Source organism: Elgaria multicarinata, chromosome 1, assembly GCF_023053635.1.
Source record: "Elgaria multicarinata webbii isolate HBS135686 ecotype San Diego chromosome 1, rElgMul1.1.pri, whole genome shotgun sequence".
NCBI lineage: Eukaryota > Metazoa > Chordata > Lepidosauria > Squamata > Anguidae > Elgaria > Elgaria multicarinata.
In genome coordinates this window covers 134,748,062-134,766,248 of record NC_086171.1, presented here as the reverse complement: position 1 = coordinate 134,766,248, position 18,187 = coordinate 134,748,062, and the positions used below count along the sequence as shown (strand labels likewise).

The window sequence follows — 18,187 nt, the reverse complement described above, 5'->3', positions numbered from 1 at the left end:
GTGAAAAGATACATGAGCTGAAAGAGCACAAGAATGCACAGACGTGAAAGTGCCCAGCGCTCCATTCGCTAAGGAAAGAAGGGATAACCCCAGATGAAAACTGGATAAAAAAAGGTCTGATGGAGCCCTATGAAAGCGGTATATGGAATGTGTAATGTGCCCCAACAGTTATCAGTGCACTTCAATACTGCTATAAAGCAGTAGTGTAGATCTAACCCAGGAATGGAAGTTGTACAACAGTCTTCCTCTGCTTTCAGCCCCTCTGTGGCCTCTGGCTTTAGGGACAACAACACTTTATTAGGGCTCACTTGCTGGTCAGACTTTTGACTGAATTCCCTTGGTGCTGGGCTTTGCGGCCTGCTTGAAGTATCAGCCCAGCCCAGCCCAGCTTCCTGCTTTCCCTTTTTCCAGTTCTGAGCACAGCTTCCTTCAGCTAACTACCAGTAACCCCAACTCTCTGTCATCCACCTTCCAACTATCCCTATCCAACTTTAACGGACTCCTCCATGATCTTTTCTTTAAAAATTCCTGACCGATCATGTTCCTCATGGAACTCTCAATTGCCAGTCATCTTTGTTGACCCACCCGAAAGGTAACTTCTCCTCCTAATCATTTTAAGCAGCCTAAAGCCTCTCCTCATCAGGTACCATAACCAAGGCAACCACAACTGTTGAAGACTCCATACACAGTTACAAAGCTAGGCCTCATGTCTACTCAGATACACGCAAAGTATTTAAACATTATAGAACACAAACAAACCATTACCTACATAGCATTTCACCACAAAACCCCTTGAGGAGAGAACACAGTTCCTCCTCAAATTCAAACAGGGGTGGGAGTAGGTCTGCCTCTCGTCACACAGTTCTTCTAGTGTTAAATCTTCCCTTTCTCTACATTCAGTTGGAAAAAGGAAGCCCATTTGCCCATCTTTGCACAAAGAAGGCTAATGAAAACCATTTTAACTAATCTGAAAGATTTTTCTATCTTGCTCAGAAGTTTGAGGGAGCAAAATGTTGACATTCCTCTCTTAACTTTCCCTGAGCAGAATATAAATTCAAAGTGGAGAAAGATACCCATGTATATTTTATTAAAACAAATAATTTATTCAGTGACATTTTTGCTTGTGTTAATTTATGGTTAAAATCTTTCTCCAGTACTTTATGTTAAATTTAGATGGAGGGAGGCGGGAGGGCTGTATTGTGTTAGAGTGCATTCACCAGAATGAAAAACCATTTTAACTAATCTGCAGTAAAGCATTCCAACACAAATGCTTGTTATTATATATAATTTATTGCTATTCATTTGGCTAGCTGGAATGATAGTTCGTCATAGACAAAGTGCAGCATGTAACTCAAGTTTTATTTGCTATATGTTAGTTTGAAATCAAGAATAATGCTAATGAAACACACCAATGCAAACTGAGCTGGATCATTGTGGACAGAACAGTGGAGGAAGAAGTAGACCTAGAACACTTGGCAACACTTTTATAGAATCAGTTGTCTGTGCCATGCCTTCGCTTTATGTATGCAGCACATTGGTTTGGCATTTCAGTAATGCAGAGTCTCAACCCAGGCTTAGCTTGGCTTGCCCTACAATCTTCTATACTTGACTTTACCATTAGATGGACTGCAATGCTTTTGGGTCACTTTCTAGAGTTCCACAGCAAAGCTCCATACTATTGGGTGGAGTGAAAAGTTATGCCAGTTATAGCTGCTATAGGAGAGCTGACAAGGGGTTTAGAGAGGGGACTACACTCACTTTCAAACTACAGAATGTACAAGAAAAACTACCAAAGTAGCTGGGAAAGTGCTGTAGCAAGTCCTTATTTTCTGCCACAAGAGGCCTCCCCTCAGGTTTTTTGGGGGGGTTTGTTTTGTTTTTGCCTGGTTTCAGATCATCATATCCTATTTTTTTGCACTCAGTGATGCACTAGAGCAGTAGTTCCCAAAGTGGGTGGTACCGCCCCCTTGGGGGCGGAGGTCTTGCATAGGGGGGCGCTTGAGGTGGTCTTTTCTGTACCAGGAGTTTTGGTTACAGAAGGAAATATCTGATCGCTATCCTGCACTATGGAGAGTGGTTCAGAAGCTCCTGGTTGCATTTCCAACATTATATTTGGTGGAATGTGGTTTTAGTGTGGTCTACCTACTTCTCTCCAAGCAGAGAAATCAACTCCAGATTACTAAACGTGGTGATTTAAGACTCATGTTAAGTAACTTTAAACCAGACATTGGGAAACTGGTATCACTTCATCAAGCCCATCCATCGTATTAAGAATTTACAGAATAGTGAGGTACTCTACCCTAGTTACTAAATGTGATATCTAATATTCTTGCTAAGTGACTATCAGACTTTGAAAAGATATCACTGGATCAAGTTCATCAATTATGTTTAATTGAATAAACTAAAAAAATGTAATTGGATTTTGAATAAATATTCAATTAATTATTACTGTTTTGAATTTTATTGTTATTATCTTCCTTAGTGGTTCATTGAAAACCGCTATTCTGAATAATGATTTTTATAGGGTAGGGTTGGGGGCACTGGGTGTGAGTTTGTGGAACCAAGGGGGCAGTTACCTGAAAAAGTTTGGGAACCACTGCACTAGAGCATAGAATCAGGCTATTAGCAATTTGAAGAATGTTACATTTCTTACTTGGGTAGGAAATTTTGGCACTAAATGGTAAGTAGTGAGGAATCTGAGAAAACTTAAGGTCTTCGTTTTTCCTTATCTTTAACAATAGGTGGCCCAGGAAGTGGAAAGGGAACCCAGAGTTTGAAAATAGCAGAACGCTATGGATTTGAGTACATCTCTGTTGGTGAATTGTTAAGAAAGAAGATCCACAACACAAGTAGTAATCGAAAGTGGAGTCTGATTGCTAAGATAATTACTACTGGGGAACTAGCCCCACAGGTAAAACCATATTGGGAAATGATTTGTAGGGGTGGCGGTGGGGTCAGCAAGATTTTTATTATTATGCATAACTAAAATGAAATAATAATAATCAACCATCTTCCTTTTTAAAAAAAACCTGTACAAGGAAACAACCATTACTGAGATAAAACAGAGATTAATGCAGATCCCCGATGAAGAAGGCATTGTTATTGATGGATTTCCAAGAGATGTTGCCCAGGCTCTTTCCTTTGAAGACCAAGTAAGATATTTGTTATTTTTCTTTAAAATCCTTAGTTATCTTGAAGCTGTTATGCTCTTAATGTTAAGAAACACAATTCTAGAAATTAAAAAGTTGTTTTCTGATCAATGGGCATTGTCCCTAATTCTTTGTAAACACCTCATTATAGGCTGGTAAAAGGTCATTTTCTTGACATACATTTTAGGAATATAATGACTCCATGCTTTCAAAAACAGTCAGAATTTTGTCATATACCTAACAACAATAGTATTTCCTTGTATATGCAATTTAATTATTCCAAAGGGAATGGAAAGATTCAATTTAACAAATTGTATTTTTATACATTGATGATTTTAAAAGCAAAGGGAAAAGGTTATTCCTTAATAGCTTGTTTTCAGTACTCATTAGGAAGAGCACAATTTCAGCAGCATATTTTTTCCCAATTAAAGATTATTGCAGGCTGCTTAAACTAGAATACAGCATTGAAACAGTCTTTTCTAATTTGCACGTTAGGTAACAGCATACCTTTTATTGAATCAGTACAGAATTTTTTAAAAATATCACAAGGCTCTTTTCCTCCCAAGCATAATAAAAATATAACAAGAAAGTGTAGTGATTTGAAGCACTGATTTAAAGTATGTATATAGACTTGCATCCTTAATGTGATAAGGAATCATATTAGACAATGATTCCTTAACACCTTAAGGGTACAATTCTATACACACCTTCCTAGGAATAAGTCCCATTAACTCAATAGAACTTACTTCTGAGAAGAAATGTATAGGATTGCACTATAAATAATTCTTGATAGTGATTTAGATTGCATGGCATTTTGGCTGTCGGTCAGCTTGAAAACTGCTTGTACAGGGAAAATAGTAACTTTGTTGAACTGAGTCTTAGGCCGTAGCTAGACCTAAGGTTTATCCCAGGATCATCCCGGGTTCGTCCCTGCCTGAGCGCTGGATACCCTGTGTGGCACTTAGATGAACAGGTTTGACCCCAGGACAATCCTGGGATAAGCCTTCGGCCTAGCTACGGCCTTAGAGTATGTCCCTACTGTGAGCTCATTCAGGATGCAATTCTGAAATTGCTTATTCCTGAGTGGAGGCTACCTTTGAAGTACGTGTAAAGAAGTACAGTGCTGTAGTAGAATGAGAATTTCATTAATTTATTTTGAAGTAAGTCAAACAATTAAATTCATGTCATTGGAAATTATTTCATCTTCTGAGAAAATATTGTTTAAAATGTTACATTTTGTTAAAGCTGCAAACAGAAGTTAAATTTCAACAGTGCAATGATTGGGGTTCTATCAAAGCTTGTCCTCAGGAATGAGGAAATAGCAGGGCAGCGGATGCAATCGCTCCAGAGCACCCTTTTCCACTTGTTAGAGCCAAATTGGCTCCCTGGTTTTCAGGGGAGCTGACAGCAAAAATGATGGCTGCAGAAACAGTGCAAGGAAAACCCATGGCGAGTCCTATGGAACATGGATTAGAGCCAGTTTTAGGACCTAGTGCATGGCTGTGATGGTGGAAATGTTATTTCTCTTCAGCTAGCGAATCCATGCAGAATCAAATAGCAGAGATGTTCCTAGTGATGAAGGAACGTTTACACCTTGGCCCTTGGAGTGTAGTTTGTGGGGGGTGTCGTTTGGGGGTCCACTGTGACAAACGTGCAAAGCACATCTGACTTGGATTCCAAATTGATTAAAGTTTGTTATGATGCGCCTTTGATGCTTGTCAGGTTGTTATGGGTATTTTTCCATTTGTGAATCCTGAAGATGTTGATAGAATTCTTGGAGGTATGAGACCAACCGCTTGTGTGGTTGACCTTTGCCCATTCTGGCTGATTAAGCTGTATAAATGGATAGAGAAAATAGTAAATATTTCCTTTTGGGAAAGTGTAATAATGCTGATGAGCTTGAGGGAATGAGTGGTAGTAAAACCTTTGCTTAAGAAACCCTCCCTTAGACTTTGCCATTTTATACAACTAAATGCCAATCAATTTTTAGGCAAGGTTCTTGAATGTGTGGTGACAGCCCAACTCGAGGGATTGCTTAATAGCTGATGTTGTACTGTGATTTCATTTTCAATGAAAATGTGTGAGAGCTAGTAGTCTAATGAGACATTTCGATTTTCTTCTCTAACAAGGCTTGGCTTTTTGAAGTTGAAGCACTTTAAATGTCAATGAAGCCTCCTCCTCCCCTCCCCTTTTTGTTTAACACATTGTCTCCCAGAATTATCATAGGTATATATATACAAGTAGATTAGACCTAGGACCTCCACAGCAGTGCGTGTCATGAGGTTATTAACACAGCCGTCTTGTTATTGGGACATGGGAAGGCTGGTGAGCAAGCTTCCTTTTCTGCTTCCTTTCTTCCTCTCCCTTCATTGTCTTTGTGTTAAATTCCACATTATGTTAATTACACAGCATATAGCTGACCCATATATTTTTCTTTACTTTAGAGTAACTGCGTGCAGTTTGAGTCCAAACCTCCCCCCGCCCCATGTTTGCTTAACGAAATCCCCGTTCCTCACACACGGGGATTAAAAGAAGAAGAAAAATATCCATTCGAGTCAGTGGAGGCTTTTCTTCTTTTTCTTTTAATTTCCTCATGGGAGGGCAAAATTTTGAGAAGCAAATGGGTTGCTGGATGTGGGGGAGGTTTAATCTTCACCTCTTCTGGTCCTGTTGTTTCTGCTCCAAATTGGAGGTGCACACAGTTAGTCTAAAGTAAATGATAAGACAGCTAAGCTACACAATACACAATTAATATGTAATTTGACCCTTAATACTCACTTGATGTGGAATGCTGCTGAAAATCAAGGAGCAGAGACTCATAACGGTGTAAGGTTGATAAGTTATACCAGCCTTCCCCAACCTGGTGACCCCTAGATGTGTTGAACAACACCTCCAAGCATTCCTGCATTAGCGATGTTGGTTGGAGCTGATGGTGGACACCAAATTGGGGAAGGCTGACCTATACATGAATGCCCTTAACTGCCTTGCCATAGTTAAAATCATAGGGATTTTTGAAAATGGTAGATTTTCTTCCTATTCTTTTAATGAAAGTTTGTGGGTTTAGCTATCGTTCATGATTATGAGTTTGAGTATGGGTCAAGTGGAGCGTGTTCCACTTGGTTAACGAAATGCCTAACCCTAACCTCAAATTTTCCCCAGTACATAGCAAATCCAAACCTCTCTTTCAGATGCCATTGTCTCATCCATGCATTGACAACCCTCAGCTCTGCCTGTTTAGCTGGTCCTAGATGTAGAACAGGTAGCATTTCTGAGAAAGCTACCTTGGAAGTCCTAGTTTTTAACTTCCTACCTAGCAATCTAAATTTTACTTCCAGGACCACACTACTACATTTCCTGATGCCATTGGTGCCAAAGTACACCATAACCACATACTCCTTCCCAACGCTATCTACCAGGCTCTCTAGATGAAATGTGACATCTGCAATATTTTTTAAAAGCAGGCAAGTCACCAGGCAGTCTACGTGTCCATTACAAACCCATCTATCTGAGTTGTTAATGATCAGATAACTTACTACTAGCACCCCCTCCCACCCTTGGAGATGATATCAGTTCATCCCCCAATAAATGTTCCTTTTCTAAGGGGGTTATTTCCCTCTTCCCTGGAGTGATCTGATTAAGACCCTCATTCTCCATGAACAACAGAAAAGCCATCATCCTGAGATTGGGATGCCACTATGATGTCCCTGAAGGCTTCAACTACAACATTGATTTTCTCAGCTACTCCAGGTCATCTACCTTTGACTCAAGGTCAAAATGCAGATTTGATGGCCCTGACTTCTTTGCTCTGTTGCTTAACTTGCACAGGTGCTTAACTCATCTGTCTGCGTAACTGTTTACCTCAATGCTTTGTCACTGGGACTGCAATGCTTGTCAGATGGGGCTCGTCTTGTGTTTGTGGATTCTAGTCAGGCAGCAATTGTGTGGGAATGCCCTATGTAATTAGCCCCACCCTAGAAACACCATGGCCCACTATAATATCATAGGATAACTCACTCCCATAGTGCTGCTGTAACATCTACAGAAGACCTTAGCCATAGAGTTAATTAAATAAAGTGTTTGAATTCTTGTGACACTTCTGATTAGCTCACTTTCTAATTTTTGAAAGAAGACTGAATTTTAATTTGTTATTCCTTCAAAGTCTTTAGGTAAGCAAACACCTTTTCTCCGGGCATAACACGTTTCTGAAAGGTAGAAAATAGGAAGCTTTTAAAATTCCAGACACATGTTGGAAAATGCTGAAAAAGAGTAATCCAAGCTGAAAGCCAGAGAATCACCTGCAAGACTAACATGTTAAATACTGTCCTTTCCATTGCCACCTGTAAGCCAGTGATCTCAAGTGGATAGGCTAACTATAACTTTATTCTATTTTTAGTTTAATTTTTGTTGCTCCAGTTTCACTCATTTCTGTGTATATTCATCCTTTGTGAGCCTCTCTTTATCATAAGGTGGTTAATATATTTACAGGCAGCTATAGCGAACTTTAATAAATGAGTCTAAAGGAGAGAACCATTTGAACCGGATAGTAGCAATGCTACTTTGTAAAATGATAGACTTTAGAGCTAATGAAGGGAAACGATCAAAAACTTTGTTATCCGATTTTCTAATCAGCAACTGGTGTAGGCAGCATTTAATAGAAAATATTGACAAAACCAGTAGCTGAAGCAAGACTCCAGTCTCATAGTTCAGGACTCTGAAGAAAGGTGTGGTGGTTTATGAACAGTTCATTTTGATTACCTCCTCACTTCAATGAACATATCAGGTTGGATCCAGACTTAGTCATACTTAAGGTCAGCCCATTAGAATCCATGGGACTTAATGATAATCATATCTAACTTAAATCCTATTAATTTCAATGGGTTTACTTTAAGTATGACAAAGTCTGGATCATACCCCATGGAGTTCCTGTACCAGCAACTTTCCTGATTCACTTCAATAAGAGATGGGAGGTATAAGTTTGTGTTCTGCAGTGTATGCAGAGTTGTTTTGTTTGTTGAATGGGGAAGACTTAGTAGATTAGGGTGTAGGTCCACATGAATGGGAATGAGCTGAGTTGCCCTACATGAGATAATCTGTTGAGGCAAGGTTTTAGCTTTAGTATAAAACAGATCCAGATTACTCAATAGTAGGACTGTTGGATGAATCCTTTTTGGGGGTGTAATTCGACACATTTTTGCCGTCTCATGGAGTCCTGAGCTGGTTCAACTTGGTGCATGCTGAGTTAAGAAAACTCATGTTTTCCCATTTTTATTTTTATTTTTTGAAAATGCTGATTTGCACAAATTTACAGCTGGAAACATTTACAAAAATGGTGTTTTGCACAAAATCGCGGCTGTAAATCATGCTTCCAGCCTCCCCAGGGCCAATGCAGGCCTTTCCCCTGGGCCGGTGCAATCATGCCAGCCCAGGAAAAGGCTAGATCAGCACTGGGGGTGGAGGCTGAAGGACATGTTCCCTGAAGTCCGGGAACACATCTTCCAGGCCTTTTCCCCGGTAAATTGGGGCCCAGTCCCGGTTGCCCCAGAGATCCCTGTGTTTCCGGAGGTCTTCAGGGTTTTCCAGGTCATCTGGTCACCCTATGTCTAGCCTTGCTCTCCCTGTTTTGGAAGAAGGTGTTTCAGGTAATCAATCAGAATCAGACTCTGAAGTAGAGGAGTCAGCACCAGATACAAGCCAGCCTGTACCAGTGGGGGAGAGAGCTCTCATGCTTTCTTCTCCAGCTGGTCGTGATCTCTCTCCAGAGCTTATCTCGTCAAGGACAAATCATACAGAGGCAGTGAGAAGCCAACATTCTTCCGAAGGAGAGGGCGACAGGCTAGCTGATCCTAGGGTGCGCTGCAGGCTAAAATGCACGGAGTGGAAAGAAGGCGAGAGAAAGTCGGCCCAGCTCACATCACGACTGCCTCAGACCTAGCCTCTCTGAAGTTAATGCGTTTCGGGAAAAGGCTTTCTGTTCTCCTTGAAACGACAATTGTCTTGCTTAGTTTGCGTAGTTTTGCCTGGGGAGAAGTTTCCAAGAGATTAGACTGTCTTCAGGTGGGAAGAGATATTTATTGTTTAAATAAAGCTTTGTGGATTAATTAGCAGGCCTCGTTTTTTGTCTCCTAAGAAGGCAGGAGATTTTTTAAGAAACACAACACTATAGTTGCTTATTCTGTTGCATTGAGTTTTCATGCTTTGAAATATATTTGGTGCTCTGAAGGAAAATGTCACCAATTTGAAACACTGAAGACATGAAGTTTATTTAAAAAATCACAAACCAACTAAACAGTGACTAAGGGTTTTTTTTAAAAAAAAAAAAAAAAGCAGGGAGAAAAGTGATTCAGTGATATAGTAAATGTTAACCTGTTCTGTGTGAATAGAAAACAGATTCTAATTTTTGCAGCAACTCCATTAATGTCATTGTTACATGCGGAGCGGGGATATAAATTAGAGTCAGATGTGCTTAAGGTACAGCCTAACTGTAATTATAGTTCCTCCTTTAGGACAATCTATAGAGGATGTTTTCTGTTATGTATTTTTGTTGTTGTGTAAATCTGAAGCTACCAAGATTAGCTACTTCATTTTTAAAGAGCTGTTGCAGTTGTGGTGACTAAAATAAGGACCATTTCTTAACTTCAATGAAATATACAAGTTTGGCCTAATCTTGGAGCTAATTCTTTGCTAGGTCTTTTCTGCAGAAAACCTACTTTTGGGGGCTGGGATGCTCGCGGGGGGGGGGGCTGCAGTTGTGGGTTAGAGTAGGCAACCAATGGCCACTTTTCTAGTATATGGTCCTGTGAAAAGTAAGAAATATCCTGCCAAATAAACAGCATGATTGCTCAACCTGGAGTCCTTTTAGGTCTGGAGGATTTTAATGGTTAATTGGAATGGCATTTAGTGCTGATAGTTTTATCTGCTGCTTTAAATGTTTTGAACATTTGTGCTATTTTTTGATCTATTTATTTATATGCCTTCCTTAAATATAATTATTCCCAGGACACCTCACAACAACAATAAATAAATTAATACATAATAAAAAACAAGCAAATCCCTAGTTCAAATTCCATACAGAGACTTGTAATATCTTAAAGGCCAACAGATTTATTATGGCATAGGCTTTTGTGGAATAGAATCCATCAGATGCAAGAAGTGTTCTCCTAAGTTGGCAGGTATATTGTGGGGCTGAATACAAAATGCATGCATGAACTTCTACTCTGGTTAGCAGCCTCTAAATATAGATTCAAGGAGCTCACCTGCTATTTAATTATCACTAAGTCCCTCCTGTACAGATTTTTCTCTAATGATTATGGTCACTTGAAAAGCAGCCTGGTTCTGAGATGCACAAATTATAGATTAGGAATCGTAGGACTGTAGGTCATGCTGAACAGACTGGTTTGCTGATTGTTCCCTCCTAGCACTGAAAGAAAGACCAGTTACAGATTGTTGTTTATTCCATTATCCAGTAAATTGATTCTGGGACTGATGGATGCTTTCCACATAACCCAAAATATCAGTCTTGGCTAGGGCTGGTCTCGCAGGAGAAGAGGGTCAGAAAGGCATTGATTGTGTTTGTTTTTGATTTACCAATATAAGAAAGCAGTAGCTACTGTGAGTTTTTTTTTAAAAAAGGTGATACATATATTTGGCTAAAGGATGGTGGAGATGTAATGCAGAAAGGGCTAGTTACTTCATCAGGCCCAAGAGCCAAGTGAATACCATTCTTATTATTATTTATTATAAATAGTATTATTTATTATTATTTGTTTGTAATATTTCTATACTGTCCAATAGCCGAAGCTCTCTGGGTGGTTTACAAAAATTAAAAAGAAAAAGTCAACATAAAATATAATATAAAATATAGTAGCTTAAAACTACAGTATAAAAGTGCAAGCAGTTTAAAAACATAGCAGCAGTGCAGAGATTTAAAATGCAACAGCAGATTTAAAACAGCAGGGCTGAAAGACTGGAATGCTAAAATGCTAAAAATGCCTGGGAAAATAAAAAGGTCTTCACCAGGTGCTGGAACAAGCGTAATGTTGGCGCCAGGCTAACCTCTCTAGGAAGCTCATTCCACAACCAGGAAGCCATAGCAGAAAATGCCCCTTTCTTGGTAGCCACCTGCCTCACTTCTTTTGGCAGGGGCTCCCGGAGAATGACGGCTGAAGATGACCTCAGGGTCCAGGCAAATATATATGGGAGGAGACGGTCCTTCAGAAAACCCGGCCCCACGCTATTAAGGGCTCTGAAAGCTAATACCAGCATTTTTAATTTGGCCTAGAATGTGTTACTCACTTTGGATTAATCCTGTGCTGTGAGTGATAGATTCATAAACACTCTTCAGGGCAGCTAGGAAAAAAATCATTTGGCTTACACATTGTCAGTGCATTTCATACAAATAAATGTCAAGTCACTTGTGAAATGGCTCTGTCATATATCAGAAAGCTAATATGTTTGATATAGTGATTAGGAACATATGAAGCTACCTAATACCAAATCAGATAATTGATCTGTCTTGCTCAGTATTATCTGCAATGATTGGCAGTGGCTTTCTTGGATTTCAGGCAGAAATCTTTCCTAGCCCTACCAGGAAATGCCAGGGATTTAATATGGGATAATTTGCATGCAATGGATGTACTCTATCAGTGAACTACAGCCTCTTGCCCTGATTTTTAGGACCAGACTAGACTGCAGTGGAGATTCATGACTGTATCCCACATCTTTTGTAAGAAAAAGCTATGAGGGCGGATTTGGGGCTATCTTCATGGCGCTGAGTTGGCGCCATGTTCCCCCCAAACCCCGCAATTTCGTTCCTGTGGGGTTGGTCCAGATAATTGCCATGCCGAGCACAGGGTTTATGGTGGTCATCCACCCCCTACTGCGCCCCCTCCCCAGCAATGTAGGGCAAGGAGGAACAGGAGGCGGTGGTAGCGGCTTAGGTGAAGAATTTCCAAGTCTAAGTAACACATTAGTGTTTAAAACTAGCTTTACAATTTGGCAGTCAAGGATTAGCAGGCACAGAGCTGAAAAAAGGATGAGAAACAGATCTGGATGATTACAATGGGAAAATACATATTCTGAGTAAGGCAGCACAGGGCATTCTGCCAGCTATTCGGCTTACTGCCAGCCCTCTGCCCTGGTGGAGTGTGACCAATCAGGTCACACTGATTGGAGTGTGACCAATCAGGGCGGGGTGTTCCCGCCCTCTGCCGGGAACACCCCTGGAGCAGCTCCTAAGCAAGGACAGACAGGCGGAAGAGCTGGGCTGCGCTCACTCAGCCTGGAAAAGTTGGGGGAAACATAGTTTATTAGGCTAAGATGTTATACATGAAGCAATTCACTAAGCCCTCATCTATACGACAAAAGGATTGCTCCACATTGAATATTATCCTGAATTTTCATTGATTCGAATTAGTCCAAGAGCGTCACACTTCAGGAATAACAGGGATTTATGTCCTGAATTTTTTTTCATATTGTAGTTATTACTGCACGCATTTGCACGCACGCACACACTCACACACCCGGATTATTGCCGAGGAACGCTCTAACTCCTACCTGTAGAGCTCTGGAGGAACGGAAGAGAAGAATGAGCAGGGGAAAGGAACGAGCAGAGGAAAGGAACAAGCGGGGGAAAGGAATGACACAGCAGAGCAGGATACGAAGGGGGGGGGGGAAGCAGAGCATTGAAAACAATACGTCTCCTGCCTCTGGCTATACATTTCCCCCTGTTTGTTTTCAAATTCAATCTAAGTTCTATCTGCAGGGCTCCGCAGAATCATACAATTCAAACTGAAAGGGCGCAAAGGGACTAAGGAGGCAGAGGAGGACACGATAGGTGGGAAGGTGGGTACTCGGCCAATCACTGTGTTCTGCCCTGGAAGATACACCCACAAGTCGAAAGGTGATTTAACTCCCTCAATGACACATAGGTTTAACGCGGTGCACACTCGAACATTGCTCAAAAGTTGTGTTAAATCGGAGCTGAGAATATGTGCATTATCCTGATTATAAGCCAGCGCTGCGGCGAATGGACGGATGCGTCATGCGTCCGGAAGCGTGAAAATGTGCGTTTAGGTCGGGGTAAAGAAGCCATATAGACATGCCCTAAGTTACATTATCAAGCAGTTCTAGTAATTATAGTGTGTACTAAAACTCAGTTTTATATGAGTTATGGATGTACCTTAACCATTTAATGTCAAGTCCAAGTGTCTATTTTTCTTTATCTTACCACAGAGAGAGAAATATATAGCATGTTCTCTTTTGATGGTTGCTACTCAATGAAGCAACATCCTGCTGCTTATTTTCCTAATAGTCTCAGAGACTTCTCTGTTTGCAATATCAAAGTAAGGTTTAGCACTGCTATACAAAGATTATTAAGAATTCTCATTGATTTCACCAACTCACTGAGAACAGATGACATGCTTGAAGTAAGAAAAGGTTACAAAGAGTAGTGAAATAAATTAAAGCAGCTCTTCTTAATACCTCCTCGTGAATACTTTATGTGCAATAGAGAATGAATGGATGATACTCTGGAAGTGCCTAACAAACATTAATGGATTTTAATGAATCATGAGCTTTGACAAATTCTTGTTAGCTTCCATGGGGAATTATTGTTGCTTTCCTAAATGAAGGAAGTGGCAAGGTAACAACCTATTCAGAGTTTTAGATATTCTCCATGTGTCATCTTTATTTTGAGAGAGCCCAGTTTGAAATGCTTTTGAATAGCCTTCCCAAAGGAATTAAGCACTTCTAGCATTCCTTAAAGCCAAACCTATGACTAAAAATCAAAACTATTTGTTTCACAAAATGTACATTCCTCCAGAAATTCAGGCAGGGTTAGTATTGCAGATGTTAGGCTTACTTCATGGAGCTTTACAATAATAAACCAGGCACAGAAAGTCCTTCCATTTTTTATCACAGGGCATCAAATATTATATAATATTTCCATGCATTTGACTGGTTCCCTTTGCCTCTTGGGGGCTGTCTAAACGTTCAGAAAGCCCCATGATGGGTACGCAGTGCTGCGATGGCAATTATAGAACAGAGTAGCAATCATGAACCCACCCTGGGGCATTCCACCGAAGCTGCAGAGAAAGAAAGTCAGGGACTTACCCTGACTTTTTTCTCCGGAGCGAGGTGAGGATGCGCAAGACAATGTCAAGACAGCCTCTAAGCCTCACTCCAGAGTTGCAGCAGAGGCATGGCTGGGTGGATGTGACCCCTGATTGGTCGCCGTCCACCCAGGCAGAGGACAGGGAATGTGACTGGTGCTAGAAACCCCACACTTTCCTTGCAGGGTCAAGATTAGCTGCTGCTCACCCCGCAGCAGCGATGCATGGGCTTTTGGATCACCGCGGTGGCAACCCACCATCGTAAAGACAGCCCCCTAGTAATTACCAGTAACGTTTGTTTCACCTATAGCTCCATCAAATGGGGGGATGCCTACTATCGTTTCTCCGCCCCCAATTTTGTTGCTTGATACTTCCTTTTTCTCTCAGGGAGAGGAAAGGGGAAGGGAAAAAGAGATAGTGGCAACTTCCATCTTTAAAAATAATATGGACTTACCGGGGGCTTCTTTTGTCAAGCGAAGAAATTTAGAAAGGGCAGGAGATGCGCAAGAGGCAGACAATGTCGTGAGAGAGACCTGCGAAAATCAGTGAGTACCCAGTAACAAATGCTTGTCTGATGACGCCCTTAGACATAAGTTATCATGAGAGAAACCATCATGCTTTAACGATCAGAATAAGACGGTATTAGATCTGCAGATAAGTTATTGCCACATCTGTGTGACCAAGTGGACAGAGGTAGGTGAGGGATATCTCAGTCAGGCAGTCTGGAAACACCTCAAATCAGGATCAAATCCAAAATGTTGGTTGGACTCGATGGCCTTTTAGGCCCCTTCCAACTCTACTATTCTATGATTCTATGTTAACTCAAAGAAGCACACAGAAGGAGAGTTTACTGCCTTTTCCTCCCCTCACTACTCGACCTGCTAAGATCTCTCTCTTGGTGCTGTTTTGGCTCTATAAGGATCGGTACATGAGTTTCTTCTAGTATATACAATGATATGTCTACCAAGCTGTATAAACTAATATTAGGACCGTTATATATTTATTATATTTAGAGGTATATAAGTTATAAAAAAAATATTTATAAAAGTTATAAAAAAAATATACAAGCTGTTGACAGGAGAATAGGATTGGATAAAGGGGTCGGGAAACAAAGCCCTATGAAGAGAGACTGAGAGAACTGGGCATGTTTAGCCTGGAGAAGAGAAGATTGAAGGGAGACATGATAGCACTCTTCGAATACTTAAAAGCTTGTCACACAGAGGAGGGCCAGGATCTCTTCTCGATCCTCCCAGAGTGCAGGACATGGAATAACGGGCTCAAGTTAAAGGAAGCCAGATTCCAGCTGGACATCAGGAAAAACTTCCTGACTGTTAGAGCAGTACGACAATGGAATCAGTTACCTAGGGAGGTTGTGGGCTCTCTCAAGCTACAGGCATTCAAGAGGAAGCTGGACAACCATCTGTCAGGGATGCTTTCGGGTGGATTCCTGCATTGAGCAGGGGCTTGGACTTGATGGCCTTGTAGGCCCCTTCCAACTCTTCTATTCTATGATTCTATGATTCTATGAAAGTGGCAGTGTAAATGTGATACAAACTTCCCTCAAGTTAATTGCACATATAAATTCTGAATGTGTTCACTTTTGTAATATTAAGTAACTTTTGCCAGCATTTAATATGCAGGTCACCCCATTTTAAAACACTTCCTTTCCAAATGTTAATAACATTAATATTGCTCTCCATAGGAGATGACAGTCTATCATCTATACTCATCCTCCCCAGTAAACAATCCGAAATAAAAGTTTGGCTCTTTTCATTGTGTTTTAATTATGTAGTTAACTAGGTTATTCTGTTTCTTTCATGTGCACTCTAATCATCAGGCAAATAATTTGCGACAGCTTAATTCAGCTGCCACATTAATACTTTTAAAGAACATAATTACTCCCATCATAGACAGTGAAAAGTAAATATCTGTATTGAGACTTTAACACAACAATCACTCTGGCAAAGGAAGCTCAGTTAAATTAGGGTTATTTATAACTGCTATGTATTATTATGAAGATCCTTTATTACTGAGCATGCTCATAGCACAGTGATGAATTCCTTTTGGCTTGAGTGACAAGCTTGGGTGTTCCGAAGCTTTGGGGTCTTTCTGACTATCTCTTCCCAGGGTTCAGGTCATACTGAATGTTCATCCATATACTCATAAACACCAAGTAGTATAATTTCCTGTGATTTCCTTACCAGCTGCTGCAGAATTTTTTATTAAAAAGCCCTCAAATGGAATGATGAAATGACAAATCTGGTATTTCTTGCCAAGCTTTGGACAGAGGAAGGAAAAACATTCTTCTTTCTGCCCCCACCACACATTTGTCACACTTACACACTTTAAATTATGGAAGGAGAACGCTACAGTTATAGGCAACGTATTTCCACATGACAGATACTAAGCGTTTCAATGTTTGCAACAAGTACTTAAAAACGAATGCTTTGTGTCCAGCTCTCTCAGAAATCTAAGCACAGTTCTTTGTTAGATAATTTTAATAAATTAACTAATTTTAATATTTGCATCATCATCTCTACAGATCTGCACTCCAGATTTGGTGGTATTTTTGTCCTGCTCAAATCAGCGGCTGAAGGAACGTCTAATGAAGCGTGCTGAGCAGCAGGGAAGGCCGGATGACAATCTCAAAGCTACACAAAGACGCCTAACAAATTTCAAGCAGAATGCTGTTCCACTGGTCAAATATTTCCAGGAAAAGGGGCTGGTCATGACTGTAAGTTTTCAATCCATATATATGCTTGGTAAACTAATTGGTATGGCTGAATTCCATGTAAGAATAGACATATATTCAAAAGTAAGTCTTTTTTAACGTTAATCTGAATAAATAAAACAAAGACACATAGTATTATAGGAACCACGCACTTTTCTGATACATTTAGAAATAACAAAATTACAAAACCAAAGACTTTTAAGATTGTCATTCATTTATAAAATTATGTTTCATCCCATATATAGATAGCCTGGGTTTTGTAATACTCTGGCTATTTTAGATCAAGAGTGGGCAGATTTCAAGTTTGCAGGATCTACTCAGCCCAAGATATATATTTTTTCAGTACCAGAACTGAGTTCTGTGTTCTTTTACCCACAAATCCATTCCTGGTTTCCCTCCAAGCATTTTTCCTTTCATCGGCCTAATGGGGTGCAGGAGCCTTTTTCATTTGTTTTTATTGTTAAACTGTTGGAGGTAAGAAACCCATGCCGATCTACTGCAAATCACCCAGATATTTACCAGTAGTTCTTGAGCTATGCCCACCCTTGTTTATAAACAGTTTTTAAAACTGCATATTAAAAATTTGTCCCAGAGAATTATGGGGGGGGGGAAGATACTGGAATTATGGGGGGAAAAGATACTGGGAGGCAATTTTGAAACAACAAATAGCTGCCAAGAAAAGGATATCATGTGTAAACAACCTCCTCATCCCTGGTAGTCTTCCACTCAATCTGAAGCCACGGCTGTTTTGCATTTTAAGAATGGAACTACATGGAATGTTCAGGGAAAGGAATGGAACTACATGGAACATCCAGGTTGACCCTTAGTGTGGGCTGGAACAGAATGATAAAGGCTAAAAGCAGGATTACTCTGGAAGCAGGGTAAGCAAGCATAGAAGAGTGCTTTTAATTCTACAGTAATCCCCATATTTATTGTTCAGAAAGATTCCCACGCCCCACCCTCACAGGTAAATTTAGCTGCTTTTGTACTCTGCTTGTTGCATGCTATAACCAGGCTGATGCAAGTTTATCTAGTAAAATATTGGAGAATGGAAGTTCTAACACAATTCAAGACTCTGGACAAGCTCTTCAGTTCTGTTCTTCATGATTTTCATTTCTTTCAAGTCTCCTGTTTATAGAGTGCTCTCCCAAAGAAAGCTTATCTGGCACTGATGCTGCGATCTTTTTAGCACCAGGGAA

General features: G+C 40.4%; 1 protein-coding gene across 1 annotated transcript in view; it reads left to right on the top strand.

Annotated features, from left to right (window-relative positions):
- AK5 (adenylate kinase 5) overlaps nt 1-18,187 on the top strand; it is a 107,499-nt gene that overhangs the window by 11,429 nt on the left and 77,883 nt on the right. The window contains exons 4-6 of the mRNA XM_063117965.1: nt 2,742-2,911; nt 3,039-3,152; nt 16,800-16,991. Of these exons, the coding sequence (XP_062974035.1) occupies nt 2,742-2,911; nt 3,039-3,152; nt 16,800-16,991 (476 nt within the window). The remainder of the gene's footprint in view (nt 1-2,741; nt 2,912-3,038; nt 3,153-16,799; nt 16,992-18,187) is intronic.